This window comes from Apium graveolens, chromosome 8, assembly GCF_009905375.1.
Source record: "Apium graveolens cultivar Ventura chromosome 8, ASM990537v1, whole genome shotgun sequence".
Lineage (NCBI taxonomy): Eukaryota > Viridiplantae > Streptophyta > Magnoliopsida > Apiales > Apiaceae > Apium > Apium graveolens.
This window is the reverse complement of record NC_133654.1, coordinates 186,303,171-186,329,007: the sequence shown is the minus strand read 5'-3', so window position 1 is coordinate 186,329,007 and position 25,837 is coordinate 186,303,171. Positions and strand designations below refer to the sequence as shown.

General features: G+C 35.6%; 2 protein-coding genes across 2 annotated transcripts; both read left to right on the top strand.

The window, feature by feature from the left end:
* The first annotated feature begins 207 nt into the window (after window positions 1-207).
* Window positions 208-9,399, top strand: LOC141677173 (uncharacterized). The gene is made up of 11 exons (XM_074482943.1): window positions 208-574; window positions 1,926-2,017; window positions 2,758-2,865; window positions 3,453-3,532; window positions 4,639-4,772; window positions 5,323-5,372; window positions 5,492-5,584; window positions 6,015-6,106; window positions 6,593-6,699; window positions 7,743-7,789; window positions 8,917-9,399. The coding sequence occupies exons 1-10, from the start codon at window positions 359-361 to the stop codon at window positions 7,782-7,784; spliced, it is 1,014 nt and encodes a 337-aa protein (XP_074339044.1). The 5' UTR covers window positions 208-358; the 3' UTR covers window positions 7,785-7,789; window positions 8,917-9,399.
* Window positions 9,400-23,683: 14,284 nt separating this feature from the next.
* On the top strand, window positions 23,684-25,507 carry LOC141679042 (protein FEZ-like). Its single transcript, XM_074485524.1, has 3 exons — window positions 23,684-24,016; window positions 24,101-24,408; window positions 24,772-25,507. The coding sequence occupies exons 1-3, from the start codon at window positions 23,824-23,826 to the stop codon at window positions 25,465-25,467; spliced, it is 1,197 nt and encodes a 398-aa protein (XP_074341625.1). The 5' UTR covers window positions 23,684-23,823; the 3' UTR covers window positions 25,468-25,507.
* The last annotated feature ends 330 nt before the right edge of the window (window positions 25,508-25,837 follow it).

Below are 25,837 nucleotides of genomic sequence, written 5' to 3'. Positions count from 1 at the left end.
TTAATTTCTTAATATATGATATACGCATATAATGTCTTTGGACAACAAATTTATTTTTAAAAATTTAATTATATTGAATTACACAATTTTACATCTTCTAAATATGAAATGACAACTCAATATTTTTCAAAAATTTAATTTTATATTTTTAACACCGAAGTGTAGCGGAGACAATGAGTAGTGACTTATTTGTCAATTTTTTTTATAACCAGAAGCTCGGTTCCGCTGTTCGCTCGAAGCATTGAATGCTGTCGTCTTATCTTGTTATTTGGGCAGCAAATTCAACATATAAATGGACTGAAATTAACATACAACAAATACTTATACCAGTACTACCAGAATCTGAAGAACAGAAAAAATGGCAACAATAGTTACACACATTTCATCATTATATATATCATCTCGTTTTAATTCATCTCCATTTGTATTGCCAAAGCTTCATCTTTTTAAAACACCTCCATCTCATCTTCAATTTCAACCTCTTCACACAAAGCTCGTTCATTCATTTTCAACTACAAATAGAGGCTTCTCGCTTTTATGCTCTTATAAATCTGGCGACGATTCTCAATCTGAGGTTAAATTTAATTTATTTATTTATTTATTTTGAAAAATTAATTGATATATTCTTTGAATTGTGCTGTCACCTTATTAGTTTAGTCTCAATTGTTACGATAATTGATGTATCATTGATATATTTCGATTATTGTGCTGTCGCTTTTTAGTTTCGGTCTCAATTGTTATAGAAAGTAGATAGATATGAAATATATGAATGTTATAGCAAGGTAATGATGTGATTGAGTAGGAGGTATTGATTCATTATTTGAATGTGAATTTTACGATAACTCACTAAGATGGTTTACACTTTTGGGAAATGGATTAAATTTCGAGTAGGAGGTTAAGGTCGATTACGAGGAAATGTACTTGTTGATTAAGGCAGGGAGGAGAATTGTGTGTTTTGTTCTATATCGAGTTGAGTTGAGTTGGCTGGTAGGTTTCTAAGATTGTGTATAGTTGGATATTTGTGTGTAGACAATTTAGGGTTTTGCGTTTAAGTGTTATATAAGGAGCGTTTTGAAACTTGTTAGGTATTTCTAGTAGGGGTTTGTGTTCTTCTGTACTTACTGTGTTGTTTTTAGTGTGATCGCGTTCATTTTTGTGTTTGTGGTTGATTGGCCATTCGATTGTTTGTTGAACGATCTGTAATTTAGAAAAAAATGAGATGGTATTTGTGATTTTGGTGGTTGTTATGTACTTAATATCACTTTTGTTCATTTTTATCGTGTTTCTTCATTCATTATCATGCCAAGTTGAATCTGCTTTATGATAGTTGTCAAAGAGATGGTTTTATATTTTTCCATTTAGGGATGCTTACTCCTTGTTTTTGTGTAAGTAGTAGTAGCAGCAAGAAGCTGTGCGTTACTCACGAATAAATGAGAAGAACAATTAAGTTGCGAAGCATTTTATTTTGTACGGTGGTGGAGAAAGAATTTTTGGCGAGGGTACTACAATAATAATGTTGATAGGGAGAAAATTGACCTCCTGCACCTGAAAATACAAAACTTCAGTGCAAGTCTATAACCGACTCGCCCACATCAAACAGTTAAAAGTATGGTAGCAACAAATTAATTTTATGTGATTTTAAAATACTTCATTAATAAATTCAGAGAGCAGAAAATGACACTCGCCCTTCAAACCGTACTCTACTGTTCTGTAATACTAGCTAGGCTATGTGAACTTTAATGGTCTGTGATAAACATGCCCTAGATAAACTAGAAATCTGAAGGATCGCCGAAGGACACCCTCAGCTTTCTATGGCTCCGCTCCTGACTATATAACACCACATTTGGTTGGAATACAAGTCCGCTAAAAGTTGAGGAATATATTAAAAAAGTTACAATTTTTTATGTATGCAAATTATATACCAGGTTAGCAGATTGGACTGGCCTATCTTGAAACGATGGGATGTGCCTTGGAAGTGGCAGACTGTATCCCTGACCTCACTCGCATGTGGATTGAGGTTCGCCTTTTCCCATATTCAATTCATAGTCCAATATGCTTGTCTAGGACTCTTGATGTCGGCTATGTCGAAGAGCTATTATATGTCTGCAATTATCTTTTCCGTGCAAAGTATCTGAACAAAAATGCGTAGAAAAGAAAAGAACATATTTTCTAGGTGCACTATTCTTGGATATCATACCCCACTGTTTTCTTAAAAAATTGGATTAGTATCGATAAATATTTCTGAATGGATCCCTTATTTCTTTATATTCATTCTTCTAAATTGGTGCTGCAACACCTAACACTAAGACATGATGGTTGGTTTTGGTGCATCCTTGTTTGAAATGCCCTGTCTCTTTTATAAGGAGATAATAAGCATTTTTGTTAAAAAGAATGAAAAAAATTACTATCCAACCAAATAGCTCAGTTGAATAATGTTCCGTTAAAGAATGCAGTATATTAATTTTAGTTGTCCAGAATCCAGTCAATACTAGAAAGTTGCACTGTGCACCCATATCTGAATGGTACACCCTTTCTGTTATTACGTGAACTTTGACCAAATTCATGTTAATGCATAATCCCAAAAACACCTAGGCACAGATCTGTATCCAAAGCCTGTGCTCCAATATATGTGAGAGAAGTTCTGTTCCCTGATCTCTGTAATTAGATAAACAAATATTTACTCTGGCTAAGCATATGTTTTTTTGTTAGCTTCCTCTTTCTTTATGTACATTTCGAATCTAATGATGTCCCAGGCAGTTTTATTTTGGCAGGACTGATAGAGGCAGCTGCTTTACCATATTTTGGGCTTCAGATTGGTGAATTAAGTTTGGATCAGAAAGCAGAAATATTGTTTGTTGACCAGGGGTAGGAATTTTTGTTTGAATTCTTATGTTAAGTTTATTTTTTGGTTGTAAAACTAAGAATTTTCTGCCTCTTTGCTATTGTCAGACCCATGCTTTCTGTTCTGTAATTCTTTAATAGATACAGGATGGTAACTAATATAGCTTTAGTTCCTTTTAAGTAGGTAAAACGGCTTCTTGTTGGAGGTTTTTTTAATACTAATTTCACTTAAGCTTTGTTGTGAAAATGTCAGTTTAGTTGAACTTGTAACTTAAGCTTCTTTAAGTTAATATTCAAATATACTAATATCTGTTTGAAAATCTTCTTTATATACGCTTGGAACTCGATCATATTCAATAGTATACACAAATCATGCCTTTATTTCCTTTTTACCTCGTGTATTACCTTACAGCGCCTTCCACCGAAGCTTCATGTGAAGAACACAAAATGATATACCTTACTCTAATAATCATTATATCAGTACTTTAGTCTCTCTAAAATTGTTCAATTCCAGTCCTTCTAGGTTTTAATCCTTTAAATTTCTGAACAGTCATTTAACTTTAAAAAGATAAATACTAATTGAAGAACTTTGTTTTCAATGTTAATGGCAGTATTGTAACAGCAGCTGTACTTGCAGTGATGTACAGTCTAACCAACTACCAACCACTTCCTGATGACTTTTTCCGATATGGTAAGTGCCTTGGAAATCAATTACTATATGCCTACAATATTTCTCATAATAAAATTTATACTTCAATTTTAATTGATGCCCGTGAACTTGTGTTTATGAATCTCCAGTAGCATCCTATGAACCTCCAGTAACATCCGTAGTTCTCTTCTTTTAAGTAGTTTGAGTGAGGATTCAACACATGACGTTGTCGTGAATATGGGGGAAGCCGGGGTAGGTGACTTGCCATTAGGCTATTCTTTCTGTTCTCTACTTCTATTACTTAAAAATGAAAAGAAGAGTCAATTAGTAAAATATTATAACTATCATTTTCTACTTCTCAACAGTATTTAATTATATAAAATTCAACGTTACTAATATCTGAGAGGAGGGGGAGGGGGACTCTGAACATTAAATACTAACCAACCTGATGTGGTTCTATTCAATGATAAGTTCTTAGTTATCTTTTTCGTGTTAAATTGAAATGTCATTTATAATGTCTATAATTTTTTTTTTAAATCATAAAATTTTACTCCTATGTTTCTTACTATGTTACCCGGACTTGGGCACCGGTGTCGGATTCGTGCGGATCCAATAGGATTCTTGGATATGAAAACGAAATTAGAAATGGGTCTGTGGCTCTGCAAATCTTTGTCTAATCTTAATTCATTGTAGAATCTCAATTTAGTGCTTACAACCAGTACATCAAGTCCTATACGCTTCAAGATATATGTGGAATTAACAGTATATAATTAAATAGATAACAGATCAACTAGTCTTCCATAGACTTCTTCTTTGTTACGAAGTCTGGAAACTTTGTATCTCAATTTGAACTTTACCGCTTGAAGGCAAAGTGTCCACTTTCAGTATGAAGGATCCGACTCAGATCTTATACCACTGCTATGTCCAGTGGATGCAGGTATGACGACAAACTTTGGGAGCCCGGGTTTGGAGGTTTTGTAGCAGTGTACAGCTAGTATTATTAATATGGAGTAGTATTTTTGCTAAATTTGTAAATCAGCAATAGCTTACATTAAAAGTTCAAAAATTAATTAATAAATGCAATCACTTATGATTATATATATATGTTTATATATATATGTTTTTATAACATTCAAATGCTATTTTAGATTGGAGAGAGCCATTCAATCTTCAGAAAGGATGGCTCTTGTGGGCAGGAATCGGTCTTGCAGGAGCTCTTGCATCAATTGCATTAACAGGAGCAGTTATGTCCTTGGTCAGGGGTGAGAATCCACAGAGAGAGGTAGATTGCAATTTCTATTAGATTCTCCCATTTAGATGTATGCATACGTTTGCATACTTGCAGTGAGCGTTTAAGTTGGTATTCAGAAAAGTAGATTTCTACATGCATCCTCATCTGGTCTTGTTCATGAGTGCTATGTGGCTTGTTGCACTAGCTTGTCGTTCAACAAAAGCTTGTAGTATGTGTGTGATCATGTACATCAATATTTTAGATTACTTAGTTCCAGCATTATATAAAAAAGCAATTATGTATTTGTGCCATTTCTAAATATATGGCATCGGTTGGGTTCATTGAGGTGTTCTTAATGTATTGAAATAAGAATGGATAAAGGGTTATTTATCAGTGTATGGTTGCGACGACCAGTTGACCTACTGCTTTACCTTGCATCATTTGTTAGGTAATTGATGTAGTCAAGTGAGCATACAGTGTATCTTGTTTAGGTCATTGAGTTATCTTAAAACTATTTAAGTCATAGCAATCAGATTCACTTAACCTTTCTATTCCTCTAATCTATTATTCTTGTTGATTTAGTTATACAAACTTATTGCAGACTGATGCTCTTGTTCTCTTGCTTCCGTTGATTGGATCTTCATTCACCAGGTACTTTCCTTTCCATGTTTTCATACTTTCCAGGTGCCACTTGTATGTTCATCTAGTTTAGATATTTTGGTTGTCCGAATGTAAATAGCGACATTGATAAATATTAAATTTCAATGCAGCACTGCTTGTCTGGTCGGCATTACTGGTGTCTTTGCTCCACTTCTGGAGGAGACCGTATTTCGTGGATTTTTTATGGTGTCCCTCACCAAATGGTATGATTTCTTTGTAATTGTGACTAGATATACGTATGTAACCAAACCTAATAACTTAACCTCTTTGTCACTGTGATTAGATATAACTAAACTTGGTAGTGAAACCTAGTAAGACTGTGAGAGAATTAGATATAAGTATGAGATGATATCATTTGTGTACCTTCACCAGACTTTAATATATTCATAGAACCATGACAAGCTTGGAAAAATGGTTGATAGAAGAAAGAAGAACAGTTTGTCTTAATCTTTAATGCCTATTAATACTCCGGAGATGGACCTAGATAGACTGGATATGACTAGAACTCGTCTAATTTAAGTTGATATTTACACAAAGAGATATTGAATCCACTACAATCTTCACATTTATACATATGATGCACATATGTGATTAATGATATAGACACTCTTATGTTCTGGTCTTTCTATGCAGGTTGCCTACTCCATTGTCTGTCCTTGTTAGTGCTGCAGTTTTTGCAGCTGCACATCTCACTCCTGGAGAATTTCCCCAGCTTTTTGTACTTGGTATTCCTCCTTAATACCACATTTTGATCTCCTAAAAAATTAATCTTTGGACTTGAGTAATTTTTTATTTGCCTCTACTCTTACTTGAATATACAACAGAATTTAGACTAGGAAAGGTAGAAGGGAGGATGTTAACGAGATCAAGTTGGACAGTCAGTGTTGTAATGTAAAGGCTTCAATGCTATTAACTTATAAAGTTGAACTGCTGGATGCAAAATAGGTGGTTATATGATACATTTGCAGTGACATACATTTTAGATAACACTATACTCTTAACTCTCTTCAGTCACTATATCCCAAGGAAACAAAAATGCTAGCATGTGACTATTCTGATTAAGGTTATAACTGACATATGAGATGCCTGCGTAATAGTACAAATTCCACAATATTATATCTGCAAAGCAGGTTCCATAATTTTCTATTTGTTCTTGCTCTTTGTATTACTATGGAAAGTTTAAAAAATCTAACAGGTTGTATTTTAATTAGGGACTGCTTTGGGATTCTCATATGCTCATACCCGCAACCTTCTTACCCCCATTACTATACATGCCATCTGGAACTCGGGAATAATTTTGTTTCTCACCTTTCTTCAGGTAACTTTGGGTGGATTTTCCTTCACGTCGACTCAATATGTTCTTTCGTCAATAATTTATTTTCTGTTAAAGGAAAAGTAAAATTAAAATTCTATTCAGGATTAAACATGTCCCAATATATTAACTTTCAAAGAAATATCTCCATTCCTTTTGTGTGATGCGGCAAATATTGCTAGTCAGCTACTCTATGACCTAGGCTTGAGAGGATAAGTACTCAAATCTTAAAACCTATTCAAGCATACTAATATTTACCAATTACCACTCTTTTCTCTAAGAAGGGTTAGATGTATGTGAGCCTTACCCCTACTCTCCAGAATGACATACCACGTCTCCTTGGAAAACTCTAAGGGTTGGCCATCCATAGGTTCTTGTTAAGAGTCATCTGTTTCTGACAGAAGCAGTCCTCGAATTATAAGGAAAATTATTCTAAATGTTAAAAAAATGTTTAAAATCATGAAACTATTATTTATTTTAATTTTATAAACTATAAAATGCGAAACCAGAAAAATATGCATGCTACTTGATATAAAAATATAACACGTTGGAAATTAAAAAAAGGCAATACTAAAAATTAGGTGTGCAAAGTACAGTACTACCAACACCCACAAAATGCATATCTAACAAAAAGGTGAAGAGTCCTGAGCCTCTTTTAAGTATTACTATCATAATTGGCAGCGCCCCAGCCCTCCCTAAACACCCTAGATCCTGGCCCCTACTTGTAGTGACTACCAGTCCTAGAAGGTGTTTGCAATCCTCCATCATCTGCCTGTACTAATCACTCCCTTAAAGAAAAGTCCTTCCAAAATTCTGCCCTCATTCCACAAGAATTTATGTGGCGTCTTGTCCAACATGGTATTTCCACATGCTAATGTAAGGTCAACACAAAAAAATTACTCGGTGGCTATGGTTGTCAATGCATATTTTGTTTTTTTGAGTGAGTACTTCAGTTAGATGTGTGAAAGTTTTGTCGTTTTCTGGCGTAATTACAGTTTTATGTCAACTTTCCATTGAAAACTGCTAAAGTTTTTCCCTTGTATTTGTAGCTTCAAGGATATGATTTAAAGGAATTATTGCAGTCGTCTTGACAGAGGTAGTATAATTTGTTCACTTTTGTGTATATTTTGCATTTGTTTTACTGTAGCTTTGGATATTATACTCTCCTCATGTAACAATATTTGCAAGAAGATTGTGAAAACTACTACATGCCTTTAGTATGACAAGTTGTTGAAAGGAGCGAAGTGTTTATATCATACATATTATCCAACTAGCGAGTACTTGATATATCACCACTGCATTTATGATATGCATGTTGATATAGAGCAACCTAATGCAGTAATCTAATATTTTTTCACTGAAGGTGCTCTCTTCTCATCAGATAATTTGACAGTTACTTTGTATTGCCTCTGGAAGAAGGTAGGTAGAAAAATAGGCCACAAAATAATAATGTGAAACACTTGTTAATTAATTAACATGTAAATAGTAACTTCCATATTAAGGATAAGATAATTACCCGTGGCAGCAATTAGTCAAAACAAACATTGATGTTTGAGATTGATGTTAGTTATGTGCAACTTGAGGAAAATATACATAATAATATAATACCACATCACCACATAGGCATCTGTACTGTGTTCACATTAAGAAAACAGGCAAACATATTGGTTGTTACTTGACCAGTCTTGAGCTCTTAATGATGAAAAATGTCTAAAGAAAAACTCAGATAGGTCTTCACATGCTGTAATGGCCATGTAGATTTAGTAGTATGATGTAAAAGTTGATGAAAGAGGAAATTTATGGTACAGCTACCAATTCAAACTTACACCGCTGTATCCCGTATCCCGCATGATGTACGCAGACCTTACCTAAAAGAATAGAGAGGCTTTCTTAGCACTATAGCTAAACAATGTAGCAATCAGCGGTTTAGTTCAGTGGAGTAATCTTAAATAGAGTACTAAAATGTCCTACTATACTTCAAATTTCCATAATAGTTCAGTGGAGTAATCTTAAATAGGGTACTAAAATGTCCTACTATAGTCTATACTTCAAGACTAAATGTGTAAGAGTAACTTTTACCCAATAATCTGATATTTCTAGAATTGTGTGTTAATTTTTTACTTTTACGGATTGAAATTCATAATATGGGGCAATGCAAACTTTTAGGTGAGTTGCATCCAGAATTCTATAATCTCGAGTATCACAATTTCTCTTTTTTTGTAGATTTTGTTGGTGGGCTAGGACATGGTGGTTTAAGTGACACAGAAAGAAGAGCTCTAGCCAGCCCTTGGATGCTAAGACATGAGGAATTTGAAAATTTGGAGGTTGCACGTATGGGAAGCAATACCTAGGTCAAGGAACAGACAAGAAGGGTTCAAAACGAGGGCCAAGTTTGGGAATTTGCAATCTTCTTATGCATGGGACTCCCCAATGGCTCAAAATTTGACTAATGACCCTTCCCCATTTATTACTTAGTACTGTTTCTGCTTTACATAATCTAGACATGGTTAGAGGAAAACAAGAATTTATAGGGTCAAGTTATGGTTGTTTTAGATGTTGAGAATTAAATTAAACTTAAAAATAAACTTGTTATTTACAAAAGCAAGAAATTGAGGAAACCTATGTCCTGGTTTTGCAAAAGGGCCAGAAATTCAAAGTTAATTGACTTCTGCTTCCCTTGATTAACTACAAGCTCCAATTTTTATCTTTCATTACTTACTAGTAGTAGAATTCACTCTTATAATTGAATCTTTGCTGTTATTATAAGATTTTTGAAAACAATATTTATCAGCTAAAAAGGTCGATTCATTCAAATTATTACTAGCAATTGTTATATGTACTACTTACTACTTAAAAGCATATATAGAAATACTGTAGTTTGTTTACTTGTATAAAACAAGTATTTGCTTGAAAACGCTTTTGAGATACCTACTTTCAGGTAGTCTTTTTTGTTACTTTAGTGCTAACTTTTTTTGTTAACCGACTTAACTAATGTTTTTGTCATTCATACATGCTGTATTGTTTTGGTGCGGGGGTCAACAACTTGAGAAAAAGCAGCTTGGTTGATGAACTCGGCTCATCTCAAAATGATATATTTGACCGTTTTGTGTTTAAGTTGTCAATATTAAATTATACATATTAATAATGATTAAAACTTATAATAAATAAATGGTATATATCCAATCCATTCTAAAATAACTTATAATTTTCTAATTATAGATTTTTTTTAATTTTAGCTAAATATTTAATTTAGTAATTTGACTGTATACTAATCAAGAATATTATTTTATGAAGGATGGAGTACATTGTTGGTCTACATAAAATTTGGATATCAGCTTGGTTGATGTAGATTAGATACATTAACAAGTAAATCATTTTTTTAATCATATCTATGATTTAACATGCTAATATCCTTTGTTATAATTTAGAATATTTATGTAAGAAGGCTGTAGAATTGATGACAGAATTCAACTAAATAACCAGTCAAGTCATATTTTGAAAGTGGATGTAGGTAAAGCCAAAAACCTAGTGCAGTTTAATGAATAATAAAACACTTTTAATCACAGTTGTATGAATATTCACGTGTGGCAAATTTATTTCATATACAGACAGATGATATAGGTGGTGGCCAAGCAAATACATTTGTACATATATCTCAGTATTTTGACTCTACATAAGTTTTTCTTCCATCTGACAGGTCAGTGGAATAGAAGCTCTGCAAAATAGAATAGAAACCGGGATTTTTGGATCCATGTAATTATGTACTAATAGTTAAGTTATTTTGACCCTTACAACTTAGTTAATGACAGAATAGTCAGTCTTAGATTTTGACAGTCGAACATATTTTATTCCCTTATTTATATTCCTCACTTTGGGTTCTTGCTTTGGAACTTGATAGAGGTCCAAACTTCTAAATCCTCTGTTCAATGTTTGTAAAATGTTTATGTATTACTTACCATTGTTAGGTAAATTATGAAATATGCATTAGTTATATGTTATCTGGAAATTATGTGAATACATGTCATTTTATCTGCTTTTTATTGCAAAAAACAAACTCAACTATATGTAAAACCTGCAATGAAACAATTATAAGGTAAAATAAACTTTTTGTATTAGGGGTGATACATATATACTCAGGTCTTGTTGGATTATTTATTTAATCTAAACATATTTAGTTTATTAGTTTGAATAAGTCAGGTGTTAAAACGTGGATGTATGCACCTATACCTGGTTTTTAAGAGTTATATACAGTTATGGAGTTATGGAGATAAACTAGGAGCAGTCTCTGGTTTATAGATGTCACTCAGTCCCTGGTTTATAGATGTCACTCTAATAGTTTAAATTGTTTAGATGTAGTACTGTTTAATTTTATCTCTTCAATCTTATATAATCTTTATTCAGAAATATCAACTAGTTTCGCAAACACTTTATGTTATATACCTTGTTTAAATTCTATATCTGGTATCAGAGCCTCGCTTTCAAACAAAAACCAAACCAACCTACTGATCAACAATGGAGACCGTAAAGGTCAAAGAGAGTTCATTCAGATTGAGCTATCCATTACTGACAAAGACTAACTACACGACATGGGCTATGAAGATGAAAGTCTTCATGCAAGCACATGGGGAGTGGAAAGCGATAGAAGCAAAGGACCCTAAAGCTGCCGTTGAATATAAGACGGACAAACGAGCAATGGCTATTATCTACCAAGGAATCCCAGATGATCTACTACTCTCAATCGCAGATAAAGATACATCAAAGGATGCATGAGAGGCGATTAAAACAGTACACCTGGGTGCTGACAAGGTGAAAAAGGCAAAGATACAAACTCTTAAGTCAGAGTTTGAATCTCTTACTATAAAAGAGACTGAGCAACTAGATGAATTCTTTATGAAATTGAATGGCTTGGTAACGAACATCCGAGCGTTGGGAGAAAGCAATGAAGAAGCTTATGTGGTTAAGAAAATTCTCCGAGCTGTACCCTCTAAGTTTCTACGGATAGTGTCAACCATAGAACAATTTGGCGATTTGGAGACAATGTCCGTTGAAGAAACATTTGGGTCTCTTAAAGCTCATGAAGAGCGATTGCGTGGGAAAATGGAGAATCAGGGTGATCAGCAGCTTCTCCTTACAGAGGAGGAATGGATTAAGAGGGAGAGTAAGGAAGGGAAACTACTCCTTACACGGGAAGAGTGGCTAAAACAAAGTAAAGGGGGAATTCGCAACTAAGTTGATACTGGTGGCAGAAATTTTGTGCGAATCGGAGCGGACAGGAGCAAAATACGTTGTTTTAACTGTAGTGCCTATGGACACTACGCGGCGGAGTGTCGTAAGCCTAAACGTGATAGAGAACAAAGAAATGTGGTGAACCTGGCTAAGGTTACTGACGACGAACCCACACTATTACTTGCGAAGTGTAAAGACAATACGAAAGTGGCTTTGTTGAACGAAGAAGGAGTGGCACCAAGGATTTGCAGTACTGAAAATGGTAATGGTGTCAAGTCGAGTATATGGTATCTCGACAACGGCGCTAGCAATCACATGTCGGGCCAGCGATCGATGTTTAAGGAGTTAGACGATGGTGTGACTGGAGAAGTTAAATTTGAGGATGGCTCCACAGTTCAAATACAGGGCAGGGGTTCTGTAAGCTTTACCACTAGCGATGGAAGGGAATGCACACTCAAGAAAGTGTATTTTATTCCCAATCTATGTAACAATATAATTAGTTTGGGACAACGCCGAGGTTGGTAGCAAAGTGATTATTAAAGGTGATCTCTTATGGGTATATGATGACACCAATAATTTATTTATGAAGGTAAAGAGATCTGGAAATAGATTGTATAAGGTGGCTGTTCAGGAAACAAGGAGCATGTGTCTTCTAGCCAAAGCAGAAGAGGTCTCATGGCTGTTGCATTCGAGGTTGGGCCACGTAAATTTTCAGGCGATGCTTCTCATGTCACGAAACAAAATGGTGCGTGGGATACCCGAATCTACTTCTCCCAAAGATGTGTGCAAGGATTGCCTAATGTCAAAGAAGGCGAGAGGTCCGTTTCCCAGTCAGACAGCTTTTCGTGCAAAGGAGCGACTCGAGTTGGTACATGCAGACATATGTGGCCCGATATCACCTCCAACTCTGTCTGGTAACAAATACTTTCTACTTTTTGTTGATGACTTTAGCCGTGCCATGTGGATATATATGCTTAAAACCAAGGACAAGGCTTTTTCATGTTTTAAAATGTTTAAAGCTCACGTAGAGAAAGAATCTAAGAAAGACATAAAAGTGTTATGGACAGATAGAGGTGGTGAGTTATGTTCTAAGTTTTTTGCTGCTTACTGTGCTGAGATGGGAATTGTTAGACACTTTACAACACCATACTCCCCTCAACAGAATGGGGTGGAGGAACGTCGAAATAGAACAATCGTAGCCATGGGAAGGAGTTTGTTAAAGGAAAGGGGATTGCCATCATACATGTGGGGAGAAGCAATCAGGTATGCAGTCTATTTATTGAACAGGTCTGTTAGGTCCCAATGTGTTTGTAGAAGGGGGGGGTTGAATACAAACAACACCGAATAATCGAATTAAATGCGGAATAAAAAATGTGAAACAAAATTCAAGTTAAATAAAAATATTATTAAACTTGAAAGGTGTTACAACAACTGTATCGATTACAAGGTATTAATCTCAAATCAATTATCACAAATCTAGAATAAATTCGACATGAACTTTTTCTATTTTTGCAATAATTAGAATCAAATGCTAAACGCGATTTGAGATTAAGTTCTAGGGATTTTGATCCGCTAGATTGTTACACAAGAACAAGATAAATAATTCTAGTGGTTGAATTTAACATTAACAAACTAGAATTTAATCTTGATGATTTGCAGATGAAGAATAAAATGTTTCAAGGCGGCTGCTTTCTTTTTGTTCTTGGATGTTTTTTTGTGTCTCTTTAATGACTTGGTCTTCTGCTTCTTTTATCAAACAGCCGAATGGAAAATTGATCTGGTATGACAATCCTTTGCTCAGTAAGACTTTCGGTGTGACAATCTTTAGAGCTAGCAAGACAATCAAAATGAACTAGCAAGACTTTCGGTATGACTATTGATTGTCATACCGATTGTCATATTAATTCAAATGAATTGTCTTGCTGAATTAATAAGTGATTTTAATCTAAGTAATAATTCTATCAAGACACTCAACTGAATTAGCATGACTTTCGGTATGACTATCAATTGTCATACCGATTGTCATACTAGTACAATCAGTTGTCTTTTTAGAATTAAAACAGATTTTAACCAAATAAAAATTCTGAAAACCTTAATATTAATTCTGAATTAATTAATCAATTAATTCAATTAATCAATAAATTAATCTTTGCAGATATAATTTATTTTCTTAATTAAATTATATGACTTAATTAATTAATAGAGAATTAATACTAACCCTGAGCAACATCCATTCTTCTGACAATCTTCTGAAAATCACTGAGAATTATGAATCAATTCCACCACTTCAATGTTGACACTCGATGTACTGTCTGGTTCATGAGTGACTAACTTCCGTGACGTTTCTTCATGTCTTGACTTTGACACTTTGATTTTCTTCAAATTAAATCCTTGTAATTAATGATACTCTGACGAGATCTCTGTCACTTGATTAAATCCACGATCTTGATTTATATCACTGAGGCATGATCAACTTCTTAAACTTCTTCCAGTGAATTAACTCCTCAAGTCTGTAGATGAACCTTGTTTCTGAATCCTTTGACAGATATTACTTTGCGAGATCTCTCTGACGGTCGATCCACTATTTACTTATTACATTCTTATTTGAGTTGAGTTGAATCCTCGAATATACAAATAGGCTATGACATATGACTTACAATCTCCCCCTATTTGTTTGTTAGACAATAACACACAAATACCTAGAGGATAACTCAACTAACAAATAAGAAAAAGATATAAACAGAAATGCAAAGTAAATAGTAGAAAAGTTCTGGACTAGATTTAACATTTTCCAGATTCCAAGTAGATGTTCCTCTAGACTGAACATATCTTCAAGTAGTTCCATCTTCACATGTACAACCACATTTCCTGTTGAGAAGCCCATATCTCTTGCTTCTCCCCCTATGAGAATCAACTGATTAAAGAAGATCACCTTCGTTTTACCACCTCTCCCGTACAATAGGATCCGCAGATAAAAACCAATGGTACTCCTCTAACAGCTTCTTCCCTTACTAGGAAATCACCTTGTGTTTACCACCTCTCCCGTACAATAGGATCCGTAGTTACAAACAACAATGGTGTGGTGTAGTGTACATTTTTAGGATCTTTTTCTTCCTCCCTGCTATTTCTCCCCCTTAGTTGAGGAATCCTCCAAACTATTACTTAAGCTTTTATCTCCCCCTTAAAGAAGGAATGTATGCCGTCGTCTGAAGAAGTTCTCATATTTCACTTGGTTGGAAAAGAAATAACAAGTAGTTTCTCTTTCTTCCTCACTGTGAGTGTGTGATTGTATTTAGTGTACCTCACATGAGTTTCACTCTTCTCTCCACTCGTGTTTACACTCATTCTCACAAGTGTATCACTCTTCTCTCATAGCTCCATAATCCAGCTGTACCTGCAAGGAAAATCACCTTAGCCATCCTTAAGGAGGTCACACGTGGTGCAATGGGAGTTCACAAATCCCCATCCTTGTTAAACTCGTCAGATGAATCTGAGTCATAATTTACAAGTTACTAGTTTCCCTTTTAGGGTTCCAGATTTGAATTCTGGGAAGGTAAATAATGATCCAAAGAATTTAGCATAAAGATCAAAGTTCCCTTCTAATGTCTGTGAAGACATTTCCTTGTGACTCATCAGGTAATATCTGAATCATTGTCAACAAGTTGCCGATCTGCACCTATGTCAGATCCACTATCCGCAGATGCATCCAGGGGATTTAAGCCTGGGGAGGTAGACACTGACCACTGACATATGGCTTTTGGATCAGTATCCTCTCCTAACACCTGTAAAGGCAATTGGTCCACTAACGAACCTTGAACAATCGAATCTGACCTTAAAATGGTCGAAACTCTTGTTTCCGTCAACTCATCCTTTGTGTGTGTAACCTTTCCTTGTGCATTAAGAATTGTTTATATTTGAGGTGGTGACACTACATCGGATACCTTGGCCGACAGGCAAAATTCAATAGACGCACCCTGTTGAGAGAATGAATCTAGTAACTGTTTTTGTGCCTTTTCAGCCATTACATCTTTTTGAGAAGATGTATGGGGGCTAGCAGTTGTCTCGGTTTAAATACTACTCATCTATGTAGGAGACAGAGCTACTGGGTTGACTACAGAACCTTCCTTATGTGGTGCACTAGGCACTATCTCCCTCACGCTCATTCATACTACATTTAGTGGTAAGAGAGTGTTGGTTGGTTCTGTTTTTGTGTTTGTCTTTACAGTCTGGGATAGACGTTGTGGGTTTTCAACCTCATGACTGTCAATGAAAGAAAGTCATTGGAGACTGAACCTGTAACACAGAACATATGGTAATAGAGAGAAAATGATTTACAATAGTGATTTCAAAAGATTTTACATGAAATAAGAAATCACTAATGTAGAAAGAAGTTTAATTTTTGTTTTTCAAAATGAATGAGTTTTTGATAAAACATTGATCACTTAGGGTAAAGTCTAAGTAATTCTCATTCATGTCAAAAGCTTACAAATATCTGCAACATAATGTTAACAAGATATCATTGACCGATACTTGTCAAGTACTTTATATACTAATTGTTATGTTGCATAACCAATATACCACTGCACATATAAAACAATATGATTGTGCTTAGTGATAAGATAGTTATTAATATGATGACTCTACTTATTCATATAAAATTATAACTTCTGTTAGAGTGCCATACCATGTCCTTGACGATTGCTTGAGCAGTATACTAGTTCATACCAACCTGAAGTGAGATTGTGAAGAAGAAATTGCATAGTCCAATAGATCTGCAGCTGCAAAGTCCATGAACTGTGGTGCATTGACTTCCTCTTTTGACTTACCAACCAGGAGTACACTTGTACACATCTTACTAGAGTACAATTCCAAGTGTAATGTGCAGCAGGTGTCTGATATGTCGTAATATTCTCAAGTCTCGTCACTGGTGCTATATGTTAGATACTGCTTCCTGATAATAACCTAGCACAATATACAAAATTACAATGATAACATTCCCAGCTTGCAAACAGCCATATCCCTCAGATAAACCTTTGCTGTTATCTCCAAAGGTAACCATGGGGCCAGCTTTCTCAATCCACATTTGATAGCAGGGCTCTATCTCCGGTCATATGTCTTGATGATCCACTGTCAAGAATCCACACTACCGGTTACACCTGTTTAATGCCCTACACTACAAATGGATTAGACCTTCTTCGGAACCCAAACTTGGTTGGGCCCGGCATACTTGTAGAATTGTCCTTTGTCAGGCAAAACAACATTTTTAATTTTAATGGTCTCAACATCCTCAATGACTGAACATTTGACCTTGTAAACAGCCTTAACAAATTTCTGTTTAAGCTTAGGCACAAATGTCTCCTTTCTAGCCTTAGAAGGACTAGCAGTCTTAGACCTATCATGCTTCTTGTTATTCACATGCTGACGAGGAGTAGTCTTATCATTAGACACATGCTTACCATTAAAATAAGCATACATCATATTAAAAGCACAAGACATACAATTAGCAACACCACATGCTTTATGAGAGTGATTAACAGCAGGTAATTTATGCATGGTAGACATGGCATTATTGTTATCCAACTCATGTGTGTCTGAGTTAGTCTCAGTTGCTTTCACAACTTTGACTGGAACTTTCGACTCACTTGACTTGGAAACAATCTTCTCATAAGCATGATCCTCAGCACGTATTTCTTCTTGAATAACAGAAGAGGTCGCATCAAATGGTTCAGCAATTGATGCTTTATAGAGGGGTTCATCAACACCCTTAAGCACATGTGGTACTTCCCTCCCTTTAGCACAGACATGAGGAGGGGAGTTTATGCCTAATTCTCCAATAGCAGCATTGTAATCATAACCTATTCCAGATGTTTGATTAACAGCTTGCTTACTGTAGAACTCTTTAGCCTTCGAACAAGAATTGAAGTAGGCTCTAACCTTAGTCTCAAGACCGGTGATCTTGTCTTTGAGAATAGTTTCGAGTTTTCTATAACAGTCAACTCTATTCTCTAGAAAAGATACCTGTTCTTTTAATTTGTCTTGATTAATGTGCACAAGTCTTAATTCATTGACCTCTTTCTCAAGGTCTGTGATCTGTAAACTTAACAGTTCATTATCACGACGTGCACAATCTAAGTTACCTCTTAGATGATAAACCATTTCAGCATCAGAAAGTTTTACCTCTATTCTTGACGATGAAGCTTTTCCATCAATAGCCATAAGAGCAAGATTTCCTTCATCTTCATCTTCACTGTCAGTATCATCCCAGCTTCTTCCCTTTGCCAGATAAGCCCTTTCAGAGTTCTTTCTTACTTGCTTTGGCTTCCTACATTCTGTGGCAAAGTGTCCCAACTCATTGCAGTTATAGCATCTAATGGTGCTCCGATCAACCATCCCTGTTTTGTATCCACCACTGCTGGTATTAGAGGATGAAGATCCACCTTTCTGGAATTTGTTGTAGTTGGACTTGTACTTAAGCTTGGGATTCCTCTTGAATCTGACATGGGAGAATCTCTTGACAATTTGGGCCATTGACTCGTCTTCCAATTGCTCCAGCTCTTTCAAGGAATAAAAATCATCACTTGATTGATTTGTAGTAGGAGGATCATATTCTGCTACTAACTCATTTTCCTCACCCTTGGAAAACTGTACCATTCTTTCTAACTGTTGAGATTGTTGTTGTTGTTGACCTTCAGCTACAAGTGCAGTAGATGTGCTGACCATTCTATCCTTCCCGTAGACTTCCTTCTGTTGAATCTGCTCCAACTCATAGGTTTTTAACACTCCATAGAGTCTGTCCAAAGAAATCTCACTCAGATCTCTAGCTTCTCTAATGGCAGTGATTCTATGTTCAAGATGAGCTGGCAGTGTTAAAAGGAACTTTTTGTTGACCTCCCTGATTGAATAATACTTTTCATTGATGTTCAGGTTGTTGATCAACGCATTGTACCTCTCAAACACTTCAGTAATTCCTTCTCCTGGATTTGATTTGAAATGTTCATATTCAGAGGTTAGGATTTCCAACTTGTTCTCCCTAACTTCCTCTGTGCCTTCATTAATCACCTCAATAGTTTCCCACATGTGTTTGGAATTTTTACAGTTCATCACATGTCTGTTCATCAAGGGATCAAGGGAATCAATTAATATTAATTGAAGGCTGGCATCCAAGGAGGCTTCTTCCTTCTCAGCAGGAGTAAAATCTTCAGGCTCTTTTGGATAGGTTCTAGCTTCAGTAGTCACCACACCATCTATTATTACCTCCGGTTCAATAACCATGGAGTTTTTATACCCTTCTTTAACAAGTTTGAATATTTGGGATTTGCAACTTGTAAAAATAATAGCATCTTCTTCTTCCACATGATATAATTCTCTTTATCAAATTGTGGAATTTTAACGGTTCCAACTTTATGTGAAGTCATTATGAATTTTTGAATAAATAAAAATTCAAGGAGTTGAAAAATCACAAAAGTCTAGGATCTTGATTTGTTCGTTAATCAGAAGGCTCTGATACCAATTGTTAGGTCCCAATGTGTTTGTAGAAGGGGTTGAATACAAACAGCACCGAATAATCGAATTAAATGCGGAATAAAAAATGTGAAACAAAATTCAAGTTAAATAAAAATATTATTAAACTTGAAAGGTGTTACAACAACTGTATCGATTACAAGGTATTAATCTCAAATCAATTATCACAAATCTAGAATAAATTCGACATGAACTTTTTCTATTTTTGCAATAATTAGAATCAAATGCTAAACGCGATTTGAGATTAAGTTCTAGGGATTTTGATCCGCTAGATTGTTACACAAGAACAAGATAAATAATTCTAGTGGTTGAATTTAACATTAACAAACTAGAATTTAATCTTGATGATTTGCAGATGAAGAATAAAATGTTTCAAGGCGGCTGCTTTCTTTTTGTTCTTGGATGTTTTTTTGTGTCTCTTTAATGACTTGGTCTTCTGCTTCTTTTATCAAACAGCCGAATGGAAAATTGATCTGGTATGACAATCCTTTGCTCAGTAAGACTTTCGGTGTGACAATCTTTAGAGCTAGCAAGACAATCAAAATGAACTAGCAAGACTTTCGGTATGACTATTGATTGTCATACCGATTGTCATATTAATTCAAATGAATTGTCTTGCTGAATTAATAAGTGATTTTAATCTAAGTAATAATTCTATCAAGACACTCAACTGAATTAGCATGACTTTCGGTATGACTATCAATTGTCATACCGATTGTCATACTAGTACAATCAGTTGTCTTTTTAGAATTAAAACAGATTTTAACCAAATAAAAATTCTGAAAACCTTAATATTAATTCTGAATTAATTAATCAATTAATTCAATTAATCAATAAATTAATCTTTGCAGATATAATTTATTTTCTTAATTAAATTATATGACTTAATTAATTAATAGAGAATTAATACTAACCCTGAGCAACATCCATTCTTCTGACAATCTTCTGAAAATCACTGAGAATTATGAATCAATTCCACCACTTCAATGTTGACACTCGATGTACTGTCTGGTTCATGAGTGACTAACTTCCGTGACGTTTCTTCATGTCTTGACTTTGACACTTTGATTTTCTTCAAATTAAATCCTTGTAATTAATGATACTCTGACGAGATCTCTGTCACTTGATTAAATCCACGATCTTGATTTATATCACTGAGGCATGATCAACTTCTTAAACTTCTTCCAGTGAATTAACTCCTCAAGTCTGTAGATGAACCTTGTTTCTGAATCCTTTGACAGATATTACTTTGCGAGATCTCTCTGACGGTCGATCCACTATTTACTTATTACATTCTTATTTGAGTTGAGTTGAATCCTCGAATATACAAATAGGCTATGACATATGACTTACAAGGTCACCTACTCGTGTAGTATAAGGTAAAACACCATATGAAGGATGGTCGAAAGCAAAACCTCAGTTGGAGTATCTGAAAGTTTTTGGGTGTATAGCTTATATGAAGGTTCCTAGTGTATACTTAAAGAAGCTGGACGACAGGAGTAAACATGTGGTTCATCTTGGAAGGGAACAAGGAACCAAAGCTTATCGGTTGTACTGTCCTGAAACTCGAACAATACATATAAGTAGGGACGTCGTATTTGAGGAAGGAAAGGCTTGGGATTGGGAATCAAATGCAGATAATACACATGTAGTATCGTTCTTTGTAGTTGCAGGAGTACAGTTTAAGCTGGAGGACAGAAACATAGTCGGACACTCTCATGTCACAACTGATGAAGAGAGTGAGGATGTGCAAGGAAACCAGTCAACACCACAGTCAAGTTGCTCAAGTTCATTTTCATCGAGTTCACCAGGCATGACGAGTCCACAACAGACCGAGAGTTCACAACAGAATGAAACAGATGATAACCACGATTGGAGTGAGCCTCCACGTAAATTCAGATTGATCAACAATATCTATAATGAGACAAAAGAGGTGGATGCTGAGTTACTACTGGTTGGTGTCGACGAACCTGTGTGTTACAATCAGGCAACAAAAGAAAGAGCATGGAAGGTGGCTATGGACTGTGAGATCGAGGCTATTGAGAAGAATAAAACCTGGGAACTAACAGATCTCCCTGCAGGTCATCGTGCTATTGATTTGAAATGGGTTTACAAGGTAAAGAGAGACACGAATGGAGAGATATTAAAACATAAGGTACGGTTGGTCGCGAAGGGATACGTGCAGAAGTTTGGAGTAGATTTTGAAGAGGTCTTCGCCCCTGTCACAAGGATGGAGACAATTCGACTCTTACTGGCCTTGGCAGCTAAAAATGAATGGGAAGTCCATCATTTGGACGTGACGTCTGCTTTTCTGAATGGCCAACTATACGAAGAAGTTTATGTTAATCAGCCGGAAAGCTATGTGAAGGAGGAAGCAGAAAGAAAAGTTTACAGGTTGTTTAAGGCTTTATATGGCCTTCGACAGGCGCACGGGCATGAGATACACAACTTAATAAGTGTCTTGACAAGCTTGGTTTTATAAAGTGCCCACTGGAACATGCGGTTTATACTAAGAGGGAAGGAGAAGAATTTATGATTGTAGGGGTTTATGTTGATGATCTGATTATCACAGGGATAAATGTGAAGAACATTGTTAGATTCGAGTCTCAAATGAGCAAAATGAGCAAGGAGTTTGATATGTCGGATTTGGGAAAGCTGTCTCATTATCTCGGGATTGAAGTTGTTCAAGGGAAAGGCTTTATTGAGCTTAAACAAACAGCTTACGCTAAGAAGCTGTTAGAAAAGGCTCAAATGATGGACTGCAATCCGGTAAAGTTCCCCATGGAACCTAAGTTACAATTGCACAAAGATGAACATGGTAAGGAAGTAAATTTCACGGAGTTCAAAAGTATAGTGGGTGGGCTTCGATATCTGGTGCATACACGCCCAGACATTGCTTATGCGGTTGGTGTTGTAAGCCGATTTATGGAACGACCCACTGTTCTTCATCAGGCTGCCATTAAACGAATTCTGAGATATGTAAAAGGTACTCTAAACTATGGTTTAATATACTCCAAGGGTCGTGGGAATTATTTATTATCAGGATTCTCAGATAGTGATCTAGCAGGAGACTTTGTAGATAGGAAGAGTACAGGTGGAATGGTATTTTACTTGGATGAAAGCTTACTTGGATGAAAGCCTGATCACTTGGGTATCGCAGAAACAAAGGTGTGTAGCTCTGTCATCGTGTGAAGCTGAATTCATGGCAGCTATCGCAGCAGTATGCCAAGAATCTGGTTGAACAAGTTGTTGAATCAGATATCAGACGTAAAAGGAGGACCTGTAGTCATCTACATCGACAACAAAAGTGCTATAGACTTGGCCAGAAATCCAGTCTTTCATGGACGTAGTAAGCACATAGATGTGCGATATCACTTCATCAGAGAGTGTGTTGAAAAGGGTTCAATTATCATCAAACATGTGAGTACGGAGCAGCAGTGAGCCGATGTGTTAACCAAAGCTTTATCAGTTGTCAAGTTCGAACGGATGCGTCAACTTCTCGGAGTTAAAGACTTAAACAATGTTTAGATTAAGGGGGTGTTTGTTGGATTATTTATTTAATCTAAACATATTTAGTTTATTAGTTTGAATAAGTCAGGTATTAAAAAGTGGATGTATGCACCTAGACGTGTTCTTTAGGAGTTATATTGAGTTATGGAGATAAACTAGGAGGAGATAAATTAGGAGCAGTCCCTGATTTATAGATGTCACTCTAGTAGTTTAAATTGTTTAGACGTAGTCTGGTTTATACATGTCACTCTAATAGTTTAAATTATTTAGACGTAGTACTGTTTAATTTTATCTTTTCAATCTTATGTAATCTTTATTCAGAAATATCAACTAATTTTGCAGACACTTTGTGTTATACACGTTGTTTAAATTCTATAGGTCTTAGAAGTTTTGAAATTTCTTCATTATTAGAATAATAACACAAGGACAATTAGCTTTGCTGGAGCACTCTTGACTTATTAATTAGGGTTTCTTGGTAATTGTTCTTGAAAGATTAGCCATTAATTTTGCTCTTATACTAAGCTTCTATGTACTTGTGACTTAAGGCTCTTGAGCAAAAACAAGCAACTTTAAAGTCACCCTAAAAGTCGGCTTATCTTTCGGAGGCAGCCCCCTTCATAGGAAGCATATAATCACTTCTTATTAACTTATCACCCATTCTTCATTTGTAACCAAGCCACTACTTCATCTATATATATTATATATTTCAATCCATGCATGCTTCAAGTTCACTTCACAAATCAAGTTTACTGAAGAAGAATCATTTCTTAGGTTTTTGAATTATTGCTCTAGAGCCAAAACATATAATTAATTAGCAACCGACATCTTGTGTTAGAGATATAAAACTGAAAAAAAGAGAGGAGATCATAAGTTATGGATCAAGAGAGAAGTCATGACGATGTGGATAAGCTTGATCAGGAGGTGATGCTTCCAGGTTTTAGGTTTCATCCAACAGACGAGGAGCTTGTAGGGTTTTATCTTAGAAGGAAGATTCAACAACGGCCTTTATCGATTGAACTTATCAAGCAACTAGACATTTATAAATTTGATCCATGGGATCTTCCAAGTAAGATTAATTATATTATACATTGTACATGCTCTACATATTCTTTGCCCTTAAGAATACTTTACTTATGTTTTTTGAATGCAGAAATGGCGAGCACGGGAGAGAAAGAATGGTACTTTTACTGTCCAAGGGACCGGAAGTATAGAAACAGTGCACGGCCTAACCGTGTAACTGGAGCTGGTTTCTGGAAAGCCACAGGAACGGACCGCCCCATTTACTCCTCGGAGGGTACTTCTAAATGCATTGGCTTAAAGAAATCACTTGTTTTCTACAAAGGTAGAGCTGCCAAAGGCATTAAAACGGACTGGATGATGCATGAGTTTCGATTACCATCGCTCGGTGACTCAGTTCCTCCTAAGCGCTACATCGACAAAAACAGCATTCCTGCTAATGTAAATATATACTACTAGACCTTGTTTTAGTGCATCAGATTGTTCCTACTCTAATATACATGGCATGGTAGTTAGTTTTGTTTAAATTTTTACTGTATCATGTTTTATCTGGACGAGAACTTAAATCTAACCAAGCTAACCTATTGTATCTGATCACTCGAAACATAATATGTAATATCTGTAAATACCCTGTTTGGAATTTTAGTAACTTTTTTTGTAGATCTTTCACAATAATTAAAAAATTTTAAAAAAGGGTTTTTTAAACTTGAAGTCATTCATCTGTTACATTATGCGTTTCTTTTGTATGCTTGTGCTTTGTTGATTGGTTGGCATGTACTAATATACATGACCCGGACAATGCAGGATGCGTGGGCGATTTGCAGGATATTTAAGAAAGCCAACTCCAATGCTCAAAGAGCACTTTCAAATTCTTGGGTATCCCCGGATTTGCCAGCTGCTAATAACCCCACTGTTACATCTGAAAATTTGACCTCACATTATCATACCAGTACCAGTAACACTACTACACCAACATGTAACAACAATTTACAACACTCTTCTATCACTAACCCTACTCCTAACTTTGACCTTCCGCTATACAAAGCTTACAACCAAATGGCTCCAGGCGCAGGCTACACGTTTTTCGGACAAGAAACAGCTGATTATCAACTCACTAAATGCAATACTGATACCTCATCTTTGCTTTTTAACATGTCATATTCGATGTTTGGAGATTTTGAGAAGGCCTCGGAGTGTTTAGACTATAAAGGAATTCAAGATCAGTATGCAAACACCTGTTTTCCTATAGTTTCATCACAAGTTCAAGAAAACATTGGGCATGGAGGGGAAAATTTGATGGCATTGCTGAAAGAAAGTTGCCCCGGTGTCATACCTTTCGATGATCAGTTAGGAGTCAACATCAGATCATCTATTGGGGTACCCTACATTCTGCCATTGAGCATGAGTGAGATGTGGAGGTCGAGTTTACTGTGTGATTCTTCACCTTGTCCAAGTGATCAGATGTCTGCTAGCTATTCTACAAACAAGTGCAATACTTGAAGCGGGAGAAATTCAGCTGTAGCTTACCCAAACTGACGCGTCCGGCTTCAATTTTTCTCAAGTTTTGTTCCTTTATTTCGAACCTTTTCATATTAGCTAGGAGTTTCATGCATATATGTAGTATATGCTAATATAGTGTTGTAGAAATTATGAATGGATTTATGAAGTTTCTTCATGACTAAGGATCAGTGAGAGGTAAATGTTGTTAGAAAATGGAAAGTTTGAGCCATATTTTATATATGTTCTTGATATGATTTTCGGAAACTAACACTTGGAGGTTGTTCCTTGACATGAGGACTTAAACTTTCATATTTGGATCTAAGATATTTTCTTAGTGGAATCCATGAATATATTGAGATAAAGTTGCTTG

Bases quoted from the DNA above. Each gene is read 5' to 3' on its own strand.
- LOC141679042 (XM_074485524.1), top strand. From the start codon at position 23,824: ATGGATCAAGAGAGAAGTCATGACGATGTGGATAAGCTTGATCAGGAG. The intron at 24,017-24,100 runs GTAAGATTAATT...TTTTGAATGCAG, and splicing joins TGATCCATGGGATCTTCCAA to AAATGGCGAGCACGGGAGAG. The intron at 24,409-24,771 runs GTAAATATATAC...CGGACAATGCAG, and splicing joins AAAACAGCATTCCTGCTAAT to GATGCGTGGGCGATTTGCAG.
- LOC141677173 (XM_074482943.1), top strand. From the start codon at position 359: ATGGCAACAATAGTTACACACATTTCATCATTATATATATCATCTCGT. The intron at 575-1,925 runs GTTAAATTTAAT...ATTATATACCAG, and splicing joins GCGACGATTCTCAATCTGAG to GTTAGCAGATTGGACTGGCC. The intron at 4,773-5,322 runs GTAGATTGCAAT...AACTTATTGCAG, and splicing joins GTGAGAATCCACAGAGAGAG to ACTGATGCTCTTGTTCTCTT.